Source organism: Vanderwaltozyma polyspora, genomic scaffold, assembly GCF_000150035.1.
Source record: "Vanderwaltozyma polyspora DSM 70294 KpolScaffold1039 genomic scaffold, whole genome shotgun sequence".
NCBI classification, from domain to species: domain Eukaryota; kingdom Fungi; phylum Ascomycota; class Saccharomycetes; order Saccharomycetales; family Saccharomycetaceae; genus Vanderwaltozyma; species Vanderwaltozyma polyspora.
Genome location: NW_001834681.1, coordinates 149,349 through 171,479, shown reverse-complemented (window position 1 = coordinate 171,479; position 22,131 = coordinate 149,349). Strand labels below are relative to the sequence as shown.

The window sequence follows — 22,131 nt, the reverse complement described above, 5'->3', positions numbered from 1 at the left end:
TAAATATAGCAGTAATGGAAGTTATGGAGGTTATTCTTCGTCGCTTGAGTCGTCGAACATATCAGCATTGAAGTTTCTTGTATCTGACCAAAATTTGTCCAATTGTTGAATATCGTTCTGAGAGAGTTGTGGAGGTGCAGGTTGCTTTTGCTGCTGCTGTTGCTGATTTGGATGCAAATGTACTTGATGATGTGGATGGTGTTTATTATAACTTTGTATATCTTTATCGGTATTTATATTATTGTTGACAATAGTTTTATCCTTGGAAGCATCTGGCCCGCCAGAAATTTTTTTACTATAGAATAAATGTGACAACCAACTAAAAGCACCACCACCACCATGGTGGTGGGTATGATGATGATGATTATGCATTTGGCTATGGTTTGTATCTGAGACACTGTCCAGTGAATGTTGCTGAGACAGCATTGGTAAGCTATTTTGAGACGCAGTAGTCATGAAAATAAATAAGTAAAAGTGAGTTTTATTATATTATCGTTGTTGTTGTTGGTGATGTTGTTTTTGTATAAGTACAAGAAATTAGTTTATACATAGAACAAAATCGAAACATGTACATTAGAAGGAAGTGAAGTAAAATCAAATGAGTCCTCCTAATATCAGGAAATGACGAGCTTCTAACCCAGATTTATCCAAATCTGAGTTCCATTTATATACTTCTGTCACTCCTGTTCGAACCCTGGCGGTAGCCATATTTTTAAAATAAATTAATTATTTAAATATAGATATCTAGTGTGTGTACAAATTTTTGTGCTTCTATTTTAGAGAGTACCACGTGCCACGTGCCAATTTAAAAAACATAAATTCCTGTTCCCTCTTCTCTTCCCCCACGTCCGTTCTGCCCCCTCCTCCCCTCCCTTCCCTTCCCCACCACATGCATGGCTGAAAGGGTTGAACCCAGCTCATTAAACCATTCCCATCGATTGTTAAACCATTAACTATTAACTATTGACCAATTTTACTGACTGACAGGATCAGAATTAGAATCAGAATCAGAGTCAAGAGAGAGTGATATTCGATTCGACTCAACTCAACTGAATTCAATTCAATCTAGAGGAAAACAGTAAGAGAAAATAGAAATGGGTTATGTGTTTTTAATGCTGATCATGGATGGTGATGGATGATAAGATAGATAAGAAGATGTTACGATTTGTATTCGGCGCGGTGTTATGATGTCTTGTCTAGTGGGATAAAATGGTGTGGTGGGAGGGGAATGGAAGCTTCAATTTCCGGATTTTGGATTGTTATTACCCGGACAAGCATTGTCATGTGATTATCATGTGATATGGAGTTTTTCTTGTTAATCATCACGTGAACAGGATTTTACATTCAATTTTATTTCAGTATTTTTTGAATTTGATTTTGAATATGATTTTGGATATGAACTTCTATGATGGCATCTCCAAATTAGACAACAGATTTTCGAATTGGCTTCATCATTAACTATTGAGTACCATTGGTAGCAGCAGCTCATATTACTAAGATATTAAAAACCAATTCAATCTTATTTTAGGACAGATCCATTGCTCAGCTCATCTCAGCCTACATACGCAAGCTAACGCTCATACACACATATACACACCTATTATATATACATTACTATTCTCACAATGGAGTTACTGCCTGAAGGTAAAAAAAATCAAACCAATGTCAGCTACAAAGATCAACAATTAATAAATGAATTTTCAAAATTGATTATGCGTAAAGATTCAATCGAAGAACAACTAAACTTACAAAATGAGGAAAAATCATATTTAGAAGATGTATCTTTGGAGATAGAACTTATAGACGAAGACCAATTGGTTCATTATAAAATCGGTGATGTATTCTTGATGCTACCACAAGAAGAAGTAGTGAATTTATTAGAATCGGATACTGAAGTTATCGATTCAAAAATAGATAATTTACAGAATTCAAAATCAGAAATTGATGATAGATTAAAAGAATTAAAAGCTCAATTATATGCTAAATTCGGTGATAATATCAACTTGGAACGTTAGTTCAATTCAACGCTTTATAAAAACAATATTTAATTAATAATAATAAGATATATATCCAAATATATAAGCATATGTGTGTATATATATATATCCGACAAAAAAAAGATTAAAATACTTAATTATATTAAATAAATTGCATTTTTAATATATATCCATAAAACAGTTAGTGTTCATGACCAACCAAAGCATGAACTTCACTATCCCTTTCCAAATTAAACGAATAACCAAACTTTTTCTCTACCAATTCAAGTTTTTGCTTCAAATTGGGCACAACATCGCTTGGGATATCCATTGTAAAACCTTTGATCAACGCATATTCATGTGTTACTTTACCTCCAAACTCAGACACAATGTTCTTCACTTCAGTTATGAATGAATTAGGGATGACTTCGTCACCACTATTACCAAATGTTAATATATACGAAGAGGAACCTATATAGTCGCACATGGTTAGTATTAAATTCAATGACATTACATTAAACTATATAAACTTCAAATATTTTACTTCTTAATACAAAGAACGAAAGTAAAATACCATGTTAACGTTTAAAAGATTATTAGAAAAGTTCACATACTTGCACCTGCAACAGTCATCACAATAGAAAATAATATTAAGTATATTGTCGAAATCAATTTCATTATAACTAATAATTCATAAATCTAAATAAATAACTTTACATCTAAATACTAGAAAAACATGGAAAAGATACACATTACAACAGATATACATACATCGAAACCATTACAAAACTACCTATGCATTCACCTTTTTATACCAAAACTTATTCATTATCCGTTCTTTTTATATCTTCAAAGCCTTCCTTTTTCCCTCTTCGCTTAGAAGATATCCCTTGAAATGCCATCGGGAGATATAGTAGAATAAAAAACGGATATTAATCACGTGATTACACATTCTATTGACATACCTTCTTTTAATAAACGACGACATCAATTAGATTAGAGATATAAAAGACTGTTTAGTTAGATAAGTTTCTTGATTAAGAATTGTATTAGTATTAATTATTATTTAGAATATTCGAAATGCCTAAGGTTCTATTTAAGGAATTATTATGGTGTACACGTCAGTTGGCAATTAGAATTAAGTTTATGTCAGTTCTATACTACTGCTTCAACTTTCTCACCACGACCATCATTATCTTTTGAAGATGAAGATGACGAGGGTGCACTTATATCTTCAGATGTTCTAATCTCGTCATCGATGGTGCGTACGTTTGTTGGGATATTGACTCCAATATTCGATCTTATTGGTTCTGGGATGTAACTTGTGTCTTCTTGGTATGTAAACTCACCAATTTCGACTTGATCTGTACCGAGTTCTTCCTCATCAGGTCTTAATCTTAATCTCAAAAATGGAATTCTGTCTAACGCCAATAATAATATAGCAGTGATGACTGTTGACCAAGCAATAGTGGAACACATTGCTGCTAATTGATAACCTACTTGTTTCCAATGGTGATTTATCCAACCACCTTCAATTGGTGCAATATATGAACCAGCAGTGGCGTTAACGTAATCAGCTGCAAATATACCTGTAAATACAGAGCCAATACATCCACCAACACCATGTAGAGCCCAAACATCCATACCATCATCAATGCGAAACAATGTCTTTAAGTCTGTTGCGAGATTACATCCAGTTGCTGTGACAACCCCAATGATTACAGAAGACCAAACTGGGACGAATCCCGCAGCAGGAGTAATACCAACTAATCCAGAAATAATCCCTGAACATAATCCTACTGTGGTCCATTTACCGCCAAATCTAAAATAATCGATAAACATCCAAGTCAAACCACCGCTAGCAGCAGCTAAGTTAGTAGACATAGCAGAATACCATGCCCTAATGGTAGCGTTACCAGCAGATGCAGGGTTGAAGAATTGCCATCCAAACCAAAGGAAAACTGTACCAAGTACAACAGAAGTAACAGAATGTGGTTTGTATTTTGGCATACCTTTTTTAGCAATAGGATCATTTCGTTTACCGAGAATCAAAGCATACATCAAAGCACCATGACCAGAGGCAATATGAACAGGACCTCCGCCTGCATAATCTAAAGCTCCCAATTTTGCTAACCAACCTTCAGCATTCCAAGTCCAACAAGCAATCGGACAATAAACGATAGTCATCCAAAGGAACAGGAAAACCATCATTGGAAATAATCTTGCTCTTTCACAAGCACCACCTAACATTAAAGCACCAGTTACAGCAGCAAACATACCTTGGAAAACTGCAAATAATATATCTGGTAACGAAGTCACTGAAGAAGGAGCCCCCAATACATGTCTAAATCCAAAATTTGATAATGTGCCAATAAAGCCATTACCTTTGGTATTATGAGAAAATGCTAAAGAGTAGCCCCAAAAGAACCATTGGAATATAACTACAGAGACTGCCATTAAGGAAGCCCACAATAAGGATAATGCATGTTTTTTTCTTGATAAACCTGAATATAATAAACCAATACCTGGAACCATAATCCAGACACCAGCAGATGCGACACCAACCCAAGCCATATTACTCAAATCGAATTGAGTATTTAAATCAGTGGTTAAAGAATCACCACCGGTACCTGTACCGGTTGGCGTTCCTGTAAAATTATAAGTAGACATTATTATATAAACTTAATTCTCGTTGGAATCTTGTTCATAGCATTGAATAAATTTAATAACCAACCATTTAATTAAATAAACCCATCCACAATTGTAATATTCAATTATTAAATATTAGCTTCTATTTAAATACAAAGTAATGTTCCCATAATTCAAAACTATATAATAAAAAATCACATTGTTATGTCATCAAGAGAGGTCAACATTGAATCATATGATATACGGGTTGGTGATACCATTATAGTTATATCTATACCCTGGATTAATCAGATATAACGCCCGGAACCATTAAACGCCCAATCAACATATGTGACATTTGATTGAATGTGCCTCTTCTAATATAAATTGATTAAGTAAATGGAACGACTAATTTGATTTATACACTGTCACTGAATAATTTTGACTAATAAAACATAAACAGTATCAGTCTTGCTCTTACTAGAACTATTTACTTGTAGTCTCTCTTATCGACGAAACTAGATAAAGGGAGATGAGATGAGGTGAGATGAGATATCCCAGATACGGAAATATACATAACAAGCAAACCAGTATAACAACTGATTGATAAGAAAAACAGAGGGTAAAAGATAAAGAAGATACTCGATTAATTTCACAACTTTGGTTGGGAAAAAGGTAAAAGGGTTATTTATTTTTGTTCATGCATGCATGTATTGCAGTTATTCTTTAATGTAAACTTTTTCATCGATGAAGCAACACAACCTTTTGGTTGCAAAGATGAAACAGTTCCTGATAACAAGGACAACAAGAACAACTGATAAGAAGGGATACCATTCGGGTATTACTTCTCAAAATGAAAACAATGTCTATATTTTTCACCAGATAAGATTGATTAGTTTCTTACTCTATCTGTACACGACCGATCGAATTATCCGGTTCAGGTGATTGTGATAATTAATTAGTCCTGATTAAGAAGAGGGCTATGAAAAAGCATAAAGGAACTATTCAATAAGTTCGATTAAAGTGTATAAGATTATTAAACTTATATATAAGTGTTCGTACGTATACTGGTGTATTTGCTTAGAACTTATTTAAGTTAGTTTCCTTGAATTATCCTTTTGTTGTAGTACTTGCTAATATCAGCTGACTCTGCTAATTCCATTTACTTATATTTTCTTACCTGCATTTTTTTCTTGTCCGCTTCTGTATATATTTATGCTACATTTCTTCTATAATTCTTTGTTTAAGAACTCTTCACTGAAGTAGCTAACTTGCTTGAAATTATATTCAAATCCATCGATTCCACCATAATATGGATCATCGACTATCTTATTGAATTTACCACTTGTGTTCCAGTCACCAAACAACATAACCTTGGCCTTGGATCCCTTTGGTTGTATTTTTTTTAAATTTCTGACATTATTCTCATCCATACCAATAATATAATCGAATTGATCAAAGTGATTTCCACGAATTTGTTGTGCCTTGTGGTTAAATGGTACTTTATGCTTCTTTAATGTAGATTGTGAACGTGGATCTGGATTCTCTCCAATGTGATACCCTGCTGTACCAAACGAATCAATCCTATCAAATCTATCTTGTAAATTCGCTTGTTCAACAGTATGTCTAAATACTGCTTCTGCCATTGGTGAACGACAAATGTTACCTAGGCATACCATTGCAACTGAAATTTTAGGTTTGGATTCAACTGTCATTTCTAATTAAATCGCCTATCTTGTACTTACTATTTTTATTAGGATGATGATCTATAGCTATCTACTTGTTTTCACTGATGGTATTACTAGTACTTCAGACAAAAGAGACAGTGTTTATATTGATAAACTTGTGATTGGTTTGTAATTAATTCCCTCTTCAGGAAATATCTATATAAAAGTTTAATGCTTTTAAAGATTGTGAAAGATCAATCAATATCTTCTTGAATATGCTTTTTTTCCCTTTCATATTAATCTAAGATACGTAACGTTACCTATCGTTAACTATGTCCCTGTTCTTTTTATACCTTTGCTTTTTTTAATCCTTAAAGTCACGTGCCTATACAAAATTTGCTCGTTTCGATCCACTGACGTATGGATTAAAATTAAATAGTTGAAATTTTGAATGCAAGAATGAAATACGTTAGTTGATAATGGTGCCGTGCCATTTCAAGTTTTTTGTATGAATTTGGAATATAAAACTAGTGTAAAAAGTATCTTAAAAGAAACCTATAAATTATTTAATTGTAAAACATAAAACAGTAAAAGAAATTAATAAAAAATAAAAAATTAAAAGAAAGAGCTATACGAATTGCTTTAGTGAAGTGTCTTGATTTCATAAAGCCTTCTTGAAAGGAGAACATAAGCACACTTTCTTATCTTGGTAGAATTTGTGGACTTTTTCTGCTCTTTCAACAACCCCTTGTTCTGTAAAACCAAAATATTTGTAAATATCAGTGGCTTTACCTGATCTACCAAAGTCATCAATACCAAAACATTCATGTGCATACTTATGCCAGCTTAATGTAGCCCAAACTTCAACTGACATAATTGGCACACCATCTGGTAAAACAGAAATTCTGTAATCAACGGATTGCTTGTCAAAAGTAAAGAAATCTGGAATTGAAACTATACGAGCATTAATATTCTTAGATTTTAGTAATTTAGCAGCATCTACACATAGTGACACTTCAGAACCTGACGCAATTAGGATGATATCAGGCTTGGCTACATCTTGTAAAATATAACCACCTTTAGAGGCCTTTTCAATTGTACTACCTTCCAATTGTGGTAAGTTTTGTCTGGTTAAGGCAATAATACTTGGTGTGTGCTTATTTTCTAATGACACTTTGTAAGCAGCTGAGGTTTCATTACCATCTGCTGGTCTCCATACTTGGATATTTGGTAGTGCTCTAAAGTGGGTAGCAGTCTCGATAGGTTGATGTGTTGGACCATCCTCACCTAAACCTATAGAATCATGGGTGGCTACCCAAATAACTGGGTAACCTGATAATGCAGCAACCCTTACCGCACCAGCTGCATAAGATACGAAATTTAAAAATGTACCTCCATAAGGTTTAAAGTTTGCCCCATATGCGGCTATCCCATTAATAATGGCACCCATACCATGTTCTCTGACACCACATCTGATGTATCTACCGCTCCAGTCACCCAATTTCGTTGATGGTGGTTGAAAGTCAACTGAGCCCTTTGCTCTTGTCAAATTAGAAGGTGTTAAATCAGCAGAGGTACCCATTAATTCTGGTAGTGTATCCCAAATACTATTCAAAACAACTTCGGATAGTTTTCTGGTAGCAATTGCAGGATCAGATGGGGTATAGACTGGTAATTTTGATTCCCAATTAGCTGGTAATTTACCATCAATTCTTCTTTGGAGTTCAGCCCCTAATTCTGGATACTTCTTCTTGTATTCAGAGAATAATTTTCCCCATTTAGTACACTCTTCTAAACCTCTTTCAGTTATTTTTTCGTTATAGAAATCGTAAACTTCCTGTGGCACAACGAATGACTTTTCTGGATCAAAGCCAAATTTCTTTTTTAGTTGTTTAAGATCATCTGGCTTCAATGGAGAACCATGGACAGTTTCTTTACCTTGACTTAAGGAACCAAATCCGATGGTAGTATTCATTTTAATTATCGTTGGTTTGTTCTTGCATTGCTTTGCCTTAAGAATAGCTTGCGAAATTTCATTTAAATTACTGTCACCATCAGCGATGCTCAAAGTTTCCCAGCCGTATGCTTCATATCTTTTCAAAACATCTTCAGTGAAAGAAAGATTAGTGCCACCATCAATAGTAATATGGTTGTCATCATAAATGACAATCAAATTACCAAGTTGAAGATGACCAGCGACGGAACAAGCTTCGGAAGAAACACCTTCTTGCAAACAACCATCACCGGCGAAGACATAAGTAAAGTTGTTTGATAATTCAAATCCAGGTTTGTTGTAGGTAGCAGCCAAATTTTTTTGAGCAATTGCCAAACCTACAGCACTTGAAATACCCTGACCTAAAGGACCAGTAGTTAATTCGACACCTGGTAATTCAAACTCAGGATGACCAGGAGTTTTGGAATTGAGTTGTCTAAATTGCTTTAGATCCTCAATGGAATAATCATAACCAGACAAGTGTAACATGGCATATAACAATGCACACGCATGCCCATTGGATAAAACGAATCTATCTCTGTTGACCCAATCTACACATTTTGAACTCAAGTTCATTTGTGTCCAAAGAACATGGGCAGCTGGCGCCATACCTAGAGGAGCACCAGGATGACCAGAATTGGCTTTACAAACAGCATCAACAGCGAGTAATCTTACTGTTGATATGGCCAGTTTATCAATATCACCGAATTGTGTCATTATTTGTATGGATGTGTATAACTATATATATTTTAGTTCCTGAAATTCTTTAAATTGTCAAATAAAAAGGAAGAGGTAGAGGTAGAAAAGTTTCACTCAACAAACTATGGGAAAATAATTATTTTTCCAAATAGTTGAAGTTCTGCTTTATATATTTATTGAATTCAATTGATACAGTGGTGAATACAATGAAAAAAAGACATAACTTGAAAACCTCTTTCTTGTCATTTATAATTGCTCTCTATCATTCTATGACAATTGAATTAATGCAATTGGGCATTTCACACCCCTAATAACTTAATTTGCACAGTTCATTACTGATTAGCCTGATGAATTAGATTGCTCCGGTTACCAATATCAACAACTTTCTATAAAAATATCAGTCTTATGGAAAGCTGTTGTAAGACATTGAAGAGAAAAACCGTGAGAAACATAAGCAATTGAGTTAAGAACAAATAAATTGGGAGCATCCTAGAGAAATGGTTAACAGGAGCAAATATTTCCCTATTATACCTCCCTTTGTTGTTGTATGATTAAAGGTTTTTGCAAAATGTTTAAGAATTGTGAATGGATATTTTTGTCATCTCTTACCTTAACAAGAGTTCTATTCTCCGAACTTTTTCAAGATACCCCTAAAAAAAATAAGAATTGTATTTTAAGTAAATGACAGTAAATAAAAGCAATAAATAATTGCAGTAGTATTATATCAGGTGTTGTAAAATATACATATACTTATATGCAAATGTTTCATATGCCTCCCTCAATTGACTACTCAACTTAGCAATCAAATTTTTGAAATTAAGAATAGTATATATAAGTATGCATATCGATTTTCTCAAATGCATAATCGAACAAGAAATTTTCTGAATTGAACAATTTTGAGATAAATTCCAACTTCAGCCCCAAGAGAAAACAACTTAGCAACACTAAATTCGCAATATATTCTCCCGACTGACACTGTTATATTCCTTTTTTTTTACTTGCTCAAATATCATTCCTCTCAAACCCAATTTTTGTTTTTCATGGATTAGTCTGGATTTAATGCAATTGCATCCTATCAATTGTTATACTTAATACCCTCCCATCATAAGAACCATTGTTGTAGTCTCAAGTATATAACATAGCCTTGACTATCTCCCATTCCTTCTTGTATATGCTTCAAAAGGATATTTCCATTTCTGTCCATCAGTCCCTCACTCACTTTCCTTTTCCCGGTTTTGACTCCTTAAAATAGAATGAAATTTTCACCAACTTTTTTTTTTTTTGCAGTTTAAATTTTAGCGGGAATTTTCTATTTTAATGGCCATTTCGAAGAAAAGTGAAAAAAATTGATGTAATTTGTTCAGAAAATGTTGTAGAAGTTTGGAATTATATAATAAACGACTCCCAGATACCAGATTTAGTTAGTCCAAGATCGTTTGCTCAATTTATCGATGAACTAGGACTTGATCATAATGTGGAAGCTTTATTTAAGTTTTTATATATATCAGTAAACGTTATCGTTACTTGGATTAAGTTTTGTTAGTTGTTTGTGTTGTAGATAAGGCTTAGTTTGCGTGCATAAACTGGGTGCGTTATTCTACACTTGGATTAACCTTTCGAAAGACTTTGTCGTTTAAAGGAGTTCGAGAAATTTTTGAGATGACAGGGTTCCAGCTATCTCCACAACCATATGATAATGATGAGTTGCCGACTAATAAAGAAGAGATTAAGGAAGTTGGTGAATTTATGTCTCGTGATGTTTTAAAAAACTGGAAAAAGGGTAAATGCTATAAATTTAAGACAAATAAACTGATTAAAGATAAAAAAGATATTAGTGTGCAAACTTACAATAAACACATTGACTCAGATTTTTGGATGTCGAGAGTTTCTCATCATAAAATTGATAAAGATACCTATTATAAAATCGTATATTATTTAAATGGTAGTAAAAAGGATCCAAAAACAGGTAAATGGGTTATGAAAGATAGGGCTTTCAGATCGAAAATGGAAAAGGAATACATTGAAGTATTGAATAAATTTGAAATTTTAGAACAAACTGACTCAGGTTGGGTTTTAGTAAACTTGGAATATGAATTGGGAAAACCATTGGCAACAAGAGAATTCAATGAATGGGTTTATCCGATTGAACCATATAAATCTAAAAGTTCAAAATTAGAAACCTCAATGATCGTGTGTTTAGTTGCAAATAGACCTTTGAAAGAAAGTACTATTCATGAAAATCACACAAAGGCGTACTATGCTTCTGTAGAGAAATTAGAATACGATTATGAAAAAGAAGAATTGATTTGGACAATGTGTACTACAAGTGATGCAGGTGGTAATGTACCAAAATTTTTACAAAATGCAACTATTGCGAAAACTGTTGCTAAAGATATACCATATTTATTCGATTATATTTTAAAAAAATCTGAAAAATAAATGAAAAAATGAATCAATCCAATTGTAAAATTCATCTCTAGGCTACATGCTGGTAATATTTGATAAAAATTGAGGAATTAACTAAAATTGAAGACACTTGAAAGGTAATCAATAATAATTAACCTGTTATATAAAATTGGAAAATGTATTGTAATAATAAAAAATTAATCTAATAATTATATTTAATCATCATTTTATATTAGTGTGTATAAATCAAAAAAACTCCGATACGGGGAGTCGAACCCCGGTCTCCACGGTGAAAGCGTGATGTGATAGCCGTTACACTATATCGGATATTAATTTATAAAAGTTGTTGTAAGGAGTTAGTAGGTGTGAGAAGATAAAAAAGAATAGAAAATTTTATTGTTTGTTTGAAGGTGTAGATCCTAGAGTGTCGGTAGAATTATCTAAAGAAGAATTTGAAAAGATTCCTTTGACTAGAAGACTGACTATTTGTCAGAATGGTAAAAGCTTTAAGCTTCAATGTAAGTAGATATACGTTAAATAGGTACGTTGACCTATTACTGAGGTCAGTGAGTGGTAACTCGCTCATCCTCTTGTAACAGAGTAGTCTATATAACATAACATAAATAGTTTTATATATCGGAACTGAAAATTTGTTCCTTTTATATATTAGAGAAATCGATACATTCACCTTGTACGAAAAATGGCAATAGTGACACAAACTTTATCCTCGAGTATCCAGGTTAAAGTCACAACACTATTATAGCTAACTTTTTACAGTTACTAGGATCATCACAATTAGAAGAAGAGGGGGGAGATGTCATAAGGAGTTAGTAGGTAATTGTGTATTGTTTTGTCCGGAATATATTTATTAGAAATAATGTTCAATAGGCCGACGACGTATTGTAACTATATAACTATTATCTATATTAATCTTATTATTAGGTTTATATAATAATATGTAGTGGTTTATTGTAGAGAATCAGAGGGTTGTGTATTCTTTACAGAATCGTTAATAGTAGTAGATTGTTTAGTTGTTTGCAAGGACATTCTTAATAAGTTGATATTGATCCGGTGTATTAAAGTATAAAATATATACATGGGAATATAATTAACATGACAAGTGTCAATTAAGATCTTGTCATTTCTTATATAAAGTGTTGGAAAAGTTTTAACGTCAGAAATAACACTTTCGTGTAAAGTAACATTTCTTTATCCTATATGAATAATGTCGTAATACGTATATATCATGGGTTACCTCATAATTCTGACAAAAAGATACTTAACTCCTTTTATGTGTATAATTTGTTCGAGACCTCTTGGAAAAATGCTCATAATATCTTCAATTATTTCATCATAATCCTCTATACAAGGGTTATTAAGAAATGGATCTCTATGATACCAGGATCTAATAAATAAGTTGGCTTTTTTTCATTTGGCATGTATATCATAAGATCGTTTATTAGAATTTTTAATCCTAAAGAATTATTTTCTTTCCACTTCTATAATACTGTAAAATTGATTGTATTTCATGGTGACTGTAAAATGGATACAATATTTTATGGGGTTCAATACCTTTATTAATTGCGTTTTGTATATTCATTTCTTTATATCTTTGGTACATGTAACGGCAGTGCTGTATCTATTGTTAGCCATTTTGTGAGTGTTTAGTTATTATTTAAATGTAGAGTTAGTTTGGTATACGTTAGAATAACGGCGCGTCTGCGTTTATTCAAGAGACCCCATATGATGGAAATCTGCATGGTAAAGTAAATATACTATTAAGCAATTCTTTGTTTTCTCTTTATAGACTGAATTGCATATAGTAATATATAATATTATACAAGGATCTTTTATTATAGTAACATTGACCATCTGAAACAGCGTTGTGGCCGCGACACATATCTTGTCGACTATCAAGGTTTGCACGACATAACATCGGAATAATACAAACTTCATGAATCATGACATTGACGTCAACACATAATGTAGTCTGTCAGACATCATTAATAAAATCTGTAATACATGCAGATGTTGATCTAAATCAGGATATTATTATGTCCGTACACTATTGAATTCATTCAATAGTTTAAGTATTACATTTCCATTGGTATATAAATTGATTGGATTTTGGACAACATGTTGTTTGTATATTACTTTCTGTATGGTGCATTCTATTCGATAATGTATGAAATATTGTGGCTTATTATAATATTATAATTTTAACACTACATGTTGAGTTTATATTAAGGATAATATATAAACATTAACGAGGTCAAGTTTATACAGTTGTTATTTATACACAGGAGAATACCAAAATGGATGAACCATTGGAGATAATAGAATCTAATAACCCTCATGCAAATGATCCAGCATATCAGGAGAATCTTATGTCATTTTTAGAGGCATTCAAGAAGGCTTTATCTGGTAATTTAGTAGTGCTGGGAGTAGATATCGATACTAACGAGATTATAACGGTTGCAGAACTTCTCAAAATCCCTAAAGAGTATATGAAATGCATATTTCTAGCCTTATATTATGTTGATAGACAAACACAAAAGTTTGGTATTGGGATATTGGATGAATTTGAATGGATTAAACCAATTGAAACCGTGGTAATGCTTTTATCTGATCCACTACTACACCTGCAATTGGCTAATAAAAATATAGATGGTACTATATATATCAAAGATATGGAGAAATATTTTTCCAGACTTGATCTTATGCCATCTAGTAAGATGCTAGATGGTACAAACTCATCAAAAAATCGGAAACAAGTAGTAAGAATAGGTTTAGAAGGAATTAGAGGTGATGGCAAGGAAGAGTTGAGTAGCTTTTTAAAGCTAATGAGATCATATAATGAGTTCAAGCAACATTACCCTTTCAATACCAGATTTGCTTTGATTTTTACAAATGAAACAAATAATGACAGCATTGAAGGTCTATCAGATGCTGTTGAAGCCATATGAGGATGGTGGCTAATAGAAGAAGCTATAAAGAGGAAAGATATAATTATAGATGATGATAGAGGTAGAGATAATAGCCGATCAACAGGTAGCCACTCAAATAAAGAAAGTAATAATCCCTCTCGGAATGATAGCTCAAATGCGATTCGAGAACAAAAAAGTCATGATGAGGCTACCGAAGATAATGTCAGTGATAAGTCGTATTCGTCATTGTCTGAAACAGAACCTCCGGAACCTCTACAGATCACAAATATTCCTCCTTGGAAAGCAAATAGAGATCTTAAGAGATTCTCTAATATGTTATTATCATATAACAGTATTTTAAAAACTGGATTATTCTCGAATAGCTCTCCAGCGATAATTCGATTGTTCCAAGAAATGAAATCAGATTTCGCTGGTCAATTGAGACGCTTAATGAGGGCGGTATTGCCAGGATTACCCGTAAACGTGAATAGAGGAATTTGGAGTGAAGAGGATGAGTCGGTATATATAAGCATCAAGTTTCCCAAGCATCTGCACATTGTAACCGGTAAGATAAGGTTTCAAATCATCACAAATGACGCTGATGAGGGAACAACTAACCGTCGAGCAGTACAAATAAGATATACACTGTATTTCAGGTTTAGACAGAATAATAAAATAGATGATAATTAAATAAATTCATAATTAATTAAGACATGATTCACTATGCGTAACCACTTAACTCTTGGTTCTATTAGGTTATCATATATTTATCGTGTTGTGGTAATATATTATATGTAACTTGTATCTAGATCTTGTTGCTTGTGTCTTATTATCCTTCTCTTTCTTCTAGTCTGTAACAAACATACTAATCTTTATAATCTTCAACACGTATCTTAAATACAATGTTATTTGATAAATTCCTTGTGATTATTTTAATCTTCCCAATACTACCATAATTTAATGTGATTTATTATCAAATAAATATTGTCCAATTTTGGTGAACCCACCAGTTGGAAGATGGAACTGTTATTACTGAAAATACAACTTTTTGTCTTTGGAATTCACTAGTAATTCCTGTCTTAAATAAATATATATTGATATGTTAGAATTTTCTCCTTTGTTCCTTTTAGACTACACATATCGTATACAAATTAAACAGTTATTCTAAATATCAAATGTAAATATTTGGTTTCCATTTATATGCCAAACATTTGGATGAAACTTTCCAAGTTCGTGGTGTTAGCAATTGGCGAGTCGTCATGATAATTAACGCTGAATTTGGTATTTGACATCTTGAACGCTAAGTGTATCCATATTGAGATTAAGCAATTATTTCAACAAATTTAACTTCTATAAATACATACATGTACAAGATTATGATAAAAATGTATATTGATTATTATAAGCCAGTTAGAAGTGAACAATAACTTACAGAGTGGATGAATACTTTTGTTAAAATATTTAGGACATCTGGGTCTCGGCGAATGTCTATCTATTGGCACTAAAACATCGATAAGAGAACATACAGGTTATCAACAACAAGACTCTATTCCCCCAGTCGAAAATGGAAATGGTATCTAAGAGAGCATTATTTTATTCTTCCATTAATAAATAGTTCTTGTTCGGTAAGATGTTTTGTTGGAATATTCAATGTACTGATAAACAATTCAAGTCATACTTCATCCGCCCTATGGCATTATCCCTATGCAGTTTTTATTATTGATATTATTATAATATAATTATCTTTTATTTGCACTCATTTTTGTATAATTACCGGATTTCTTTTACCTTATCGTCTGTTTAGTTATTTAACTTGGATTTCTAGTTCTACAGTCAGCCTAAGCTTTAGGTATTTTGATTTCTATGTAAGCATGTGATCTTCAGACACAATGTGAGACTGTCACTTAAATCAATAAAGTAGTTGTAGACTCAACTAATCAATTAAGGCTAATGTAGGAATTAAAAGTGCTCATATATTGTAATATTTATGCTCAGTTGTCGCTCTATTGATAGAGTCTGCTAAAAATTCTAGTTTTACATAAAGCATTTAAATGGATGTTTTTTTTATTATCCAAGGACACAGACGTAGATTATATTGGTTCTGCTATAATCTAACTTGGCATGGATTAATAGGGTAATAATTTAACTCTTAGCCAAGCACAATCTTCATCTCCATTTCTAAATTATTTATAACTGGCCCAGTCAGATATACTTCCATCTGATTACCCATGAATTTCAATATATAAATAATTCAGATCAAAAATCTTTAGTTTTATATTCAAGAGTTTCATTACAGCGATTACTCAATTTTTGATATTATTCTACCACTTCTTAAAGTTTAACCAAGGCAATTGAGTTTATGAGATTTACAAAAGTTTGAAGTCTTTTCTCCAGAAATTAGAATGCCTTTGTATTTTAATGCGTTCGATTTGATATTAGAGTAACTGTATGCATATCGTACAATAGAGAAAGTATGTTATCAATATTTATTTATATTAATCTTTGACGCATATTTCAGTATGGTATAAATATGAGTTATGGTTATTGTTATCTCATTTAACCGGTCACAATTCTGTAATTGTCTCATCTATTTTAATGATACTGCTCATAAGCTCAAGATCCAATTTTGACGGAAATTGGTCAATGTAATAGATATTGTTCTGGTCTAATGTATAAGTTGATTTCCTTAGTTTTAACTAAAACTAAATGAACTTATGAAAAAAAATTTAAAATTTTATGGTTTGTTAGCTCCTAATTATTTCCAAAATAAGAATTTTAGAAAAAAATGTAGATTTTGAAAAACTATATCAGTAAAATCTTTTAGTAAGAACATGCTCAATAAAATCTGAGTTAGTTAATGTGAGGTACATTATATTTGCCATCAACTATTATTGCCCCTAAGTATGGCGCTTTTCTACGTTGTCAATTCTCTAAAATAATGAAATTTCAATGAGAAAATTCAAAAATTCAAGTCATTAAATAAATAATTTGTCTTGAAAATAAGATATGTTACTTTAAAATAATTATGATATGATTGGAACATATATTTAATTAGATATACTTGTTATAAATATATAAAATGAATCTAGTAAATAGTAATAAAATGTATAAACCTCGCCTAATAGAAATTAATTAAGAATGTAAATGTATAACCTTAATAATGAAGACCATAGTCTTTTATAGAACACGATTGTCAATTAAATATAAGTAATTAAATTACTTACACTTACATGATTCTCCATTAGCACATGAGCCATGACATTTAGAATCCGCTGGACAGGAACATGTTTTTGAATTATTCTTAGCACATGCACAAGTACCATTACATCCACATGATGACGATTCGGCAGTACCACAGGAACAACCATTTTGACATGAAGAACATGTACATTCGTTGTTGAAGTTGATTAATTCGTTGATCATTTTTGATGTAGTTTGTTTGTAAATATGTATTCTTTAGTGTTAGCCAACTGTTTCCAGTATGAAATATTTTGATATAATATAATATGCTATGATATGATGGGATGGGATGTAAATGTATAAAATAAATTAAGAAGTATAACTAAACAAGATGAATTGTAAACAAGAATCAATAAAGTTTCAGTCGTTTATATACGTTTTATTTTCTTTATTGATATTTATAACTATCAATACTCCAGATGAGGGGAGTTCCGCATGTTAAAAAGCACTATACTAAAAAAGGCATGTAGCCATTGCTAATAGAAGTGGATAGAATTCAGCAGAAACTTCTCATCTTTAAGAAACCTTCCATTGTCCAATGTGAAGAACCTAAAATAAAGAACCAGACGTTACAGCGAATAGTACTCAACTAATTTAAACTAATGATTACATTTACGTGCATCATTTAGCAAACCAAAGAACTTCTTAGTATCCAGTCTCCTACAGTTGCCTAAACTTAGTACTTTGGATTTGAGTTGTTAACGCTGACTCTTTGTCGTACCTAACTAAAAAACAAGTATTTTTTTCAAGCTGCGAGAAAGTAACAAGGAAGTGGAACCAAAAAGACCATATTTCAAACATTTTTTCTGCCAAGATCCATCTTACCATACAGCATAAAAAGAGCAAAAAGAAAGAAAAGGTGAGAGAGAGTAACACGTACTAGCAAAGAAAGTTAGACAAATTTTGACTACATTAAGTTATGTTCTTGACGTAAGATGCGCACTTATTGCTGATGGGGTGTGTCAGTAACCGCAATTCATAAATAGGCATTTGAAATTTTAATTCGATTCGTAATAAGTAGTTTGTTTGTTTTAATAATAGTGATGGAATATAGTAATAATATTTTATTCAAAGAACATGTATGTAATATGATCCATCTATGAAAACAATACCAATCGATATTCAATATACATTGCCATGTAATAATAATTACAAATAGTCAAATTTCGACTTGATACTTTTTCAAATTCTATTTGGTAGCACCGTGAATTTTATAGTCTTGGTATTTGTATACGTTTCATGATTTTGGAAAACAAAGCGTGAAACACCGAACATGAAATTTTCGAAATTCGAAACTGTATAAAACAAAAGTTAACAAACTTATTTCGAAATACCTGATCTGTCTGTGTCTATTGTTCGAACGATTCGTTATTTTATGCTGTTAATGATTTAGAATTGATTGCATTAAGGTACTTACGATTGTGCAGTATTAGATCGACGACTTGTAGATAGTGCTTAGTTTTAAAGATCGGTCTATATTTGGTTAAGGGTCCACATCATCGACACGAACAGATCAGATCATCATCCTACTATAGTTTTTACATTCTACTATCATATATTGAGAAGTCATCATGTATAGGACCAAAATAATTTCTCTTTGGATTTTGTTGTATAGCTTGTTGGCTGGTGTAGTTTATGGTGCAGGTGATAAAGATGATGGTAAAGAGGGTACAGAGCTTTTTTGTGCAGTTATGAATTCAATTACTGGTTCTTATATTGATTTATCACAATTATCATCGACACCAAATAACTCTGGGGCAAGCAAAGAAAGGAAACCAACTAGAAAGAATGCGAAGCTAGGGTATGACATGGCAAAGACAAGGTGGTTAGTGAAAGGCTGGGACTATGACCATCCTAATATGTATAGGAACTTTACAATGAGTATTTGTGGAACTGCAATTAGTAAGCAAGATGAAGAATTGTCGAGACAACTAGATAACAGTACAGGTGCTTATTATTTTGACAATATCACTGAAGAATATATCTCAATTGGTGATTTCAGTACGAAACCTGTATTGCTGGGTGACAGTAATGTTATGAACAAGAAATTAACGATGAAATATGTCAATGGGTCAATGTGTCCAAATGGTATAGACCGTAAATCTACTCTATTAAATTTTGTTTGTGATAGAGAGATTCAATCAAAGGCGTCGATTAATTTCTTGGGCAGTCTTAATGACTGTTCATATATTTTTGAAGTTAGGAGTATCTATGCATGTCCAACATCTAATCAAAAGAACGAGGTTAATGTTATAGGTATATTTTTTGGTATATTTTTCGTGTTTTTCATGGTTGAATATATCAGGAGGAAAATGACTAAAATGCTAAGTGACAATAGAATAAGCAGTGGTAACTCTTCTGCGAGACGTTCAACTTTTGGTCATGACAATAGCTTCCATCCTAGATGGGAAATAGTTGAAAGAGATTCTATTATCAAGACATTTTTTAAAACCGCCAGTGGTATCGTTACAGGTATCAGTAATAAGATATTGAACTCCAGAGCGTTCGGCAAAATTTCAGGTAATGTTCATCGAGGTAATAACAGTGGATATTATCCTGCTAACAATAGCAACACCTGGAGATTTAATGGTAACAGCGGTACCAATGCGAACCAAGGATCAAGAAATGATATTTACTCTAGTATCAGATTAACAGCGGCAACTGGACGTAGCCAAGAGTCGTTCATAAGAGATATGGAGGCACAAAATAACATACTAGACAGCCTTGAGGTTAACAGTGCCAATACTGGGCCAGGCAGCAACACCGCAGGTGATACCGATAACGAGCATATAAGTGGCAATGGCAATGGCAATGGCAGTGATAGTAATACTAATGGAACAGAGCATTAAATGCTGGATGCCAGCATATTTAAATTCATCATCCCAAACCAAGTTCCAATTTTGATCTCACAACTAAAAAGTAAAAGAAATGGGACTCTTTTCATTATAAAAAATGAACAAAATATAAAAAGCACATATAAGCATATAATCTTTAGTATAATATAGACACTAAATAAGCTTAGTTAACGTAACGATAAGAACCATGAGAGAGACATATATCAAAAACAAAGTCTTGTATAGTAAAATAGAATTAATTGCACCCACCAAATCAATCATTGCCGAGTACTGTTGTTGCTATTATTAGGTAAAGGATTGCTATTAGAGGAGATGACTCTCGATCGGATTTCGATTGATTGATGAAATTTTGTGATCTGTCTGTATTTCTCCTCTTGTCTCCTCCCCTTTAAGGTAGTAGAGTATAGTATGTACATATCATATAGTGGAACATATGAGCTCAATACGGTGCGGTGTAGCGTTGTTCCACATGTCCTCAATTTGACTAAAACAGTAGAAATAGTAGTAAAAGAGAGACAGGTAACCGACCACCCCAGTGATTTCCGAACAAATACAGCACAGAACAGCACAGTGCATAGACAAAAAAGTAAGCTATGTACATACATAGACAGATAGCTATTATAGCAACTCTGGCCATTGGCATGAAACTTTCGAGTGACTGTACCGATACCAATACCAAAACCAACACCAACACATCACCAGCTGTTGGAAATCAAGCAAAATTGAAAAACAGCTACGTCTCAGCCATTGTTCTTCCACAACACACCCATCCACCACGCGTTACCATCTCCATTGCTCTCTTACTTTGTCCTCTGAGCTCTGAGAATACAACTGAAAGCAAAACAAAACGGCAACCAGAACGCATACTGAAACTCGCTTCCACTGTGTAACGTAGAGCAGCAGCAGCAGCACCACCACCAGACATTAGTGGAAAGTAAAACGATATCAAGATAATGTCAGTACATTTATTTACCCGCTCTTACAATAGATACCGCCTGAGAGAGATACCGCATCAGCGCAAGAAAAACCAACAAAATAAGTCAATAGACGTCGTCGTCTACCTGGTGATCGATTGAACCTTTCCTTGCTGAAATTTAGTACACCTCTCTCGCTGTTTTCATGTTGTTGTTGTTTTCCACAAGCAATTTACCCACCCTGCTGCGTACATTTCTCCAGAAACGAGAACTACCTGTCTCATTTTTAATTTTCTCCCTCATCCTGTCCCAATCAATCCCCCCCCCGCCACTCGTAGCATCGCATCCAGTAAGAAAGAAGAAAGACTCTTTTTTTAAAATAACTTTTTTTTTTCTTCAAAAATTTTTCGATGTTTCTTCAGTTTTAAGAAGCATATATAAGCAAGATAATTTTTTATGGAATTTTGTGATAACTGTCAGTTTAGTCAATTTTGGATTTGAATTTGTATTTGAATTTGGATTTGGATTTGGTTTGGGAAGACTCTTCTATTCTTTTTACTGTTTCTTTTTCTTTCATGTCTTCTTTTCCCCTTCTTGTTACGGTCTTTTTTTCACTCTCGCTTTCGTTTACACGTTTTTCTCTCTTCTCTTCTCTTCTCTTCTTATCTCTTCTTATCTTATCTCCTTTTTTTGCTTAATAAGTTTTTTTCCAACTTTTGTTCTTACCCTCTCTTATCTTTCATCATCATCATCTTCTTCTTCTTCTTTTTTGGTTCTGCTCTTTTTCTCTTGCTCTTTTGTTTTCTTTCTTTCTATTTCTTCTTTT

General features: G+C 32.8%; 11 protein-coding genes and 1 non-coding gene across 12 annotated transcripts; 5 read left to right on the top strand and 7 right to left on the bottom strand.

The window, feature by feature from the left end:
- Nucleotides 1-30: 30 nt before the first annotated feature.
- On the bottom strand, nucleotides 31-456 carry Kpol_1039p62 (uncharacterized protein; the record flags this gene model as incomplete). Its single annotated transcript, XM_001646119.1, has 1 exon — nucleotides 31-456. The coding sequence occupies one exon, from the start codon at nucleotides 454-456 to the stop codon at nucleotides 31-33; it is 426 nt and encodes a 141-aa protein (XP_001646169.1).
- A 1,169-nt stretch (nucleotides 457-1,625) lies between these two features.
- On the top strand, nucleotides 1,626-2,015 carry GIM3 (tubulin-binding prefolding complex subunit GIM3; the record flags this gene model as incomplete). Its single annotated transcript, XM_001646118.1, has 1 exon — nucleotides 1,626-2,015. One exon carries the CDS (start codon nucleotides 1,626-1,628, stop codon nucleotides 2,013-2,015), a length of 390 nt encoding a protein of 129 aa, XP_001646168.1.
- A 163-nt stretch (nucleotides 2,016-2,178) lies between these two features.
- Nucleotides 2,179-2,487, bottom strand: Kpol_1039p60 (uncharacterized protein; the record flags this gene model as incomplete). The annotated part of the gene is made up of 1 exon (XM_001646117.1): nucleotides 2,179-2,487. One exon carries the CDS (start codon nucleotides 2,485-2,487, stop codon nucleotides 2,179-2,181), a length of 309 nt encoding a protein of 102 aa, XP_001646167.1.
- Nucleotides 2,488-3,131: 644 nt separating this feature from the next.
- Nucleotides 3,132-4,646, bottom strand: MEP2 (ammonium permease MEP2; the record flags this gene model as incomplete). Its single annotated transcript, XM_001646116.1, has 1 exon — nucleotides 3,132-4,646. One exon carries the CDS (start codon nucleotides 4,644-4,646, stop codon nucleotides 3,132-3,134), a length of 1,515 nt encoding a protein of 504 aa, XP_001646166.1.
- Nucleotides 4,647-5,833: 1,187 nt separating this feature from the next.
- On the bottom strand, nucleotides 5,834-6,319 carry LTP1 (tyrosine protein phosphatase LTP1; the record flags this gene model as incomplete). Its single annotated transcript, XM_001646115.1, has 1 exon — nucleotides 5,834-6,319. The coding sequence occupies one exon, from the start codon at nucleotides 6,317-6,319 to the stop codon at nucleotides 5,834-5,836; it is 486 nt and encodes a 161-aa protein (XP_001646165.1).
- A 613-nt stretch (nucleotides 6,320-6,932) lies between these two features.
- On the bottom strand, nucleotides 6,933-8,981 carry Kpol_1039p57 (transketolase family protein; the record flags this gene model as incomplete). The annotated part of the gene is made up of 1 exon (XM_001646114.1): nucleotides 6,933-8,981. One exon carries the CDS (start codon nucleotides 8,979-8,981, stop codon nucleotides 6,933-6,935), a length of 2,049 nt encoding a protein of 682 aa, XP_001646164.1.
- A 1,641-nt stretch (nucleotides 8,982-10,622) lies between these two features.
- Nucleotides 10,623-11,402, top strand: Kpol_1039p56 (SRPBCC family protein; the record flags this gene model as incomplete). Its single annotated transcript, XM_001646113.1, has 1 exon — nucleotides 10,623-11,402. One exon carries the CDS (start codon nucleotides 10,623-10,625, stop codon nucleotides 11,400-11,402), a length of 780 nt encoding a protein of 259 aa, XP_001646163.1.
- Nucleotides 11,403-11,624: 222 nt separating this feature from the next.
- On the bottom strand, nucleotides 11,625-11,696 carry Kpol_1039trna3. The gene has a single exon. It is a non-coding gene; the product is annotated as a tRNA-Glu (tRNA).
- A 1,988-nt stretch (nucleotides 11,697-13,684) lies between these two features.
- Kpol_1039p55 (uncharacterized protein) lies at nucleotides 13,685-14,335 on the top strand (the record flags this gene model as incomplete). Its single annotated transcript, XM_001646112.1, has 1 exon — nucleotides 13,685-14,335. The coding sequence occupies one exon, from the start codon at nucleotides 13,685-13,687 to the stop codon at nucleotides 14,333-14,335; it is 651 nt and encodes a 216-aa protein (XP_001646162.1).
- A 3,177-nt stretch (nucleotides 14,336-17,512) lies between these two features.
- Nucleotides 17,513-17,719, bottom strand: Kpol_1039p54a (putative metallothionein; the record flags this gene model as incomplete). Its single annotated transcript, XM_001646111.1, has 1 exon — nucleotides 17,513-17,719. One exon carries the CDS (start codon nucleotides 17,717-17,719, stop codon nucleotides 17,513-17,515), a length of 207 nt encoding a protein of 68 aa, XP_001646161.1.
- Nucleotides 17,720-19,107: 1,388 nt separating this feature from the next.
- On the top strand, nucleotides 19,108-20,385 carry MRL1 (Mrl1p; the record flags this gene model as incomplete). Its single annotated transcript, XM_001646110.1, has 1 exon — nucleotides 19,108-20,385. One exon carries the CDS (start codon nucleotides 19,108-19,110, stop codon nucleotides 20,383-20,385), a length of 1,278 nt encoding a protein of 425 aa, XP_001646160.1.
- A 1,125-nt stretch (nucleotides 20,386-21,510) lies between these two features.
- Kpol_1039p53 (uncharacterized protein) lies at nucleotides 21,511-22,131 on the top strand (the record flags this gene model as incomplete). Its single annotated transcript, XM_001646109.1, has 1 exon — nucleotides 21,511-22,131. A coding segment is annotated over one exon (621 nt), but the record flags the coding sequence as incomplete, so codon positions are not given.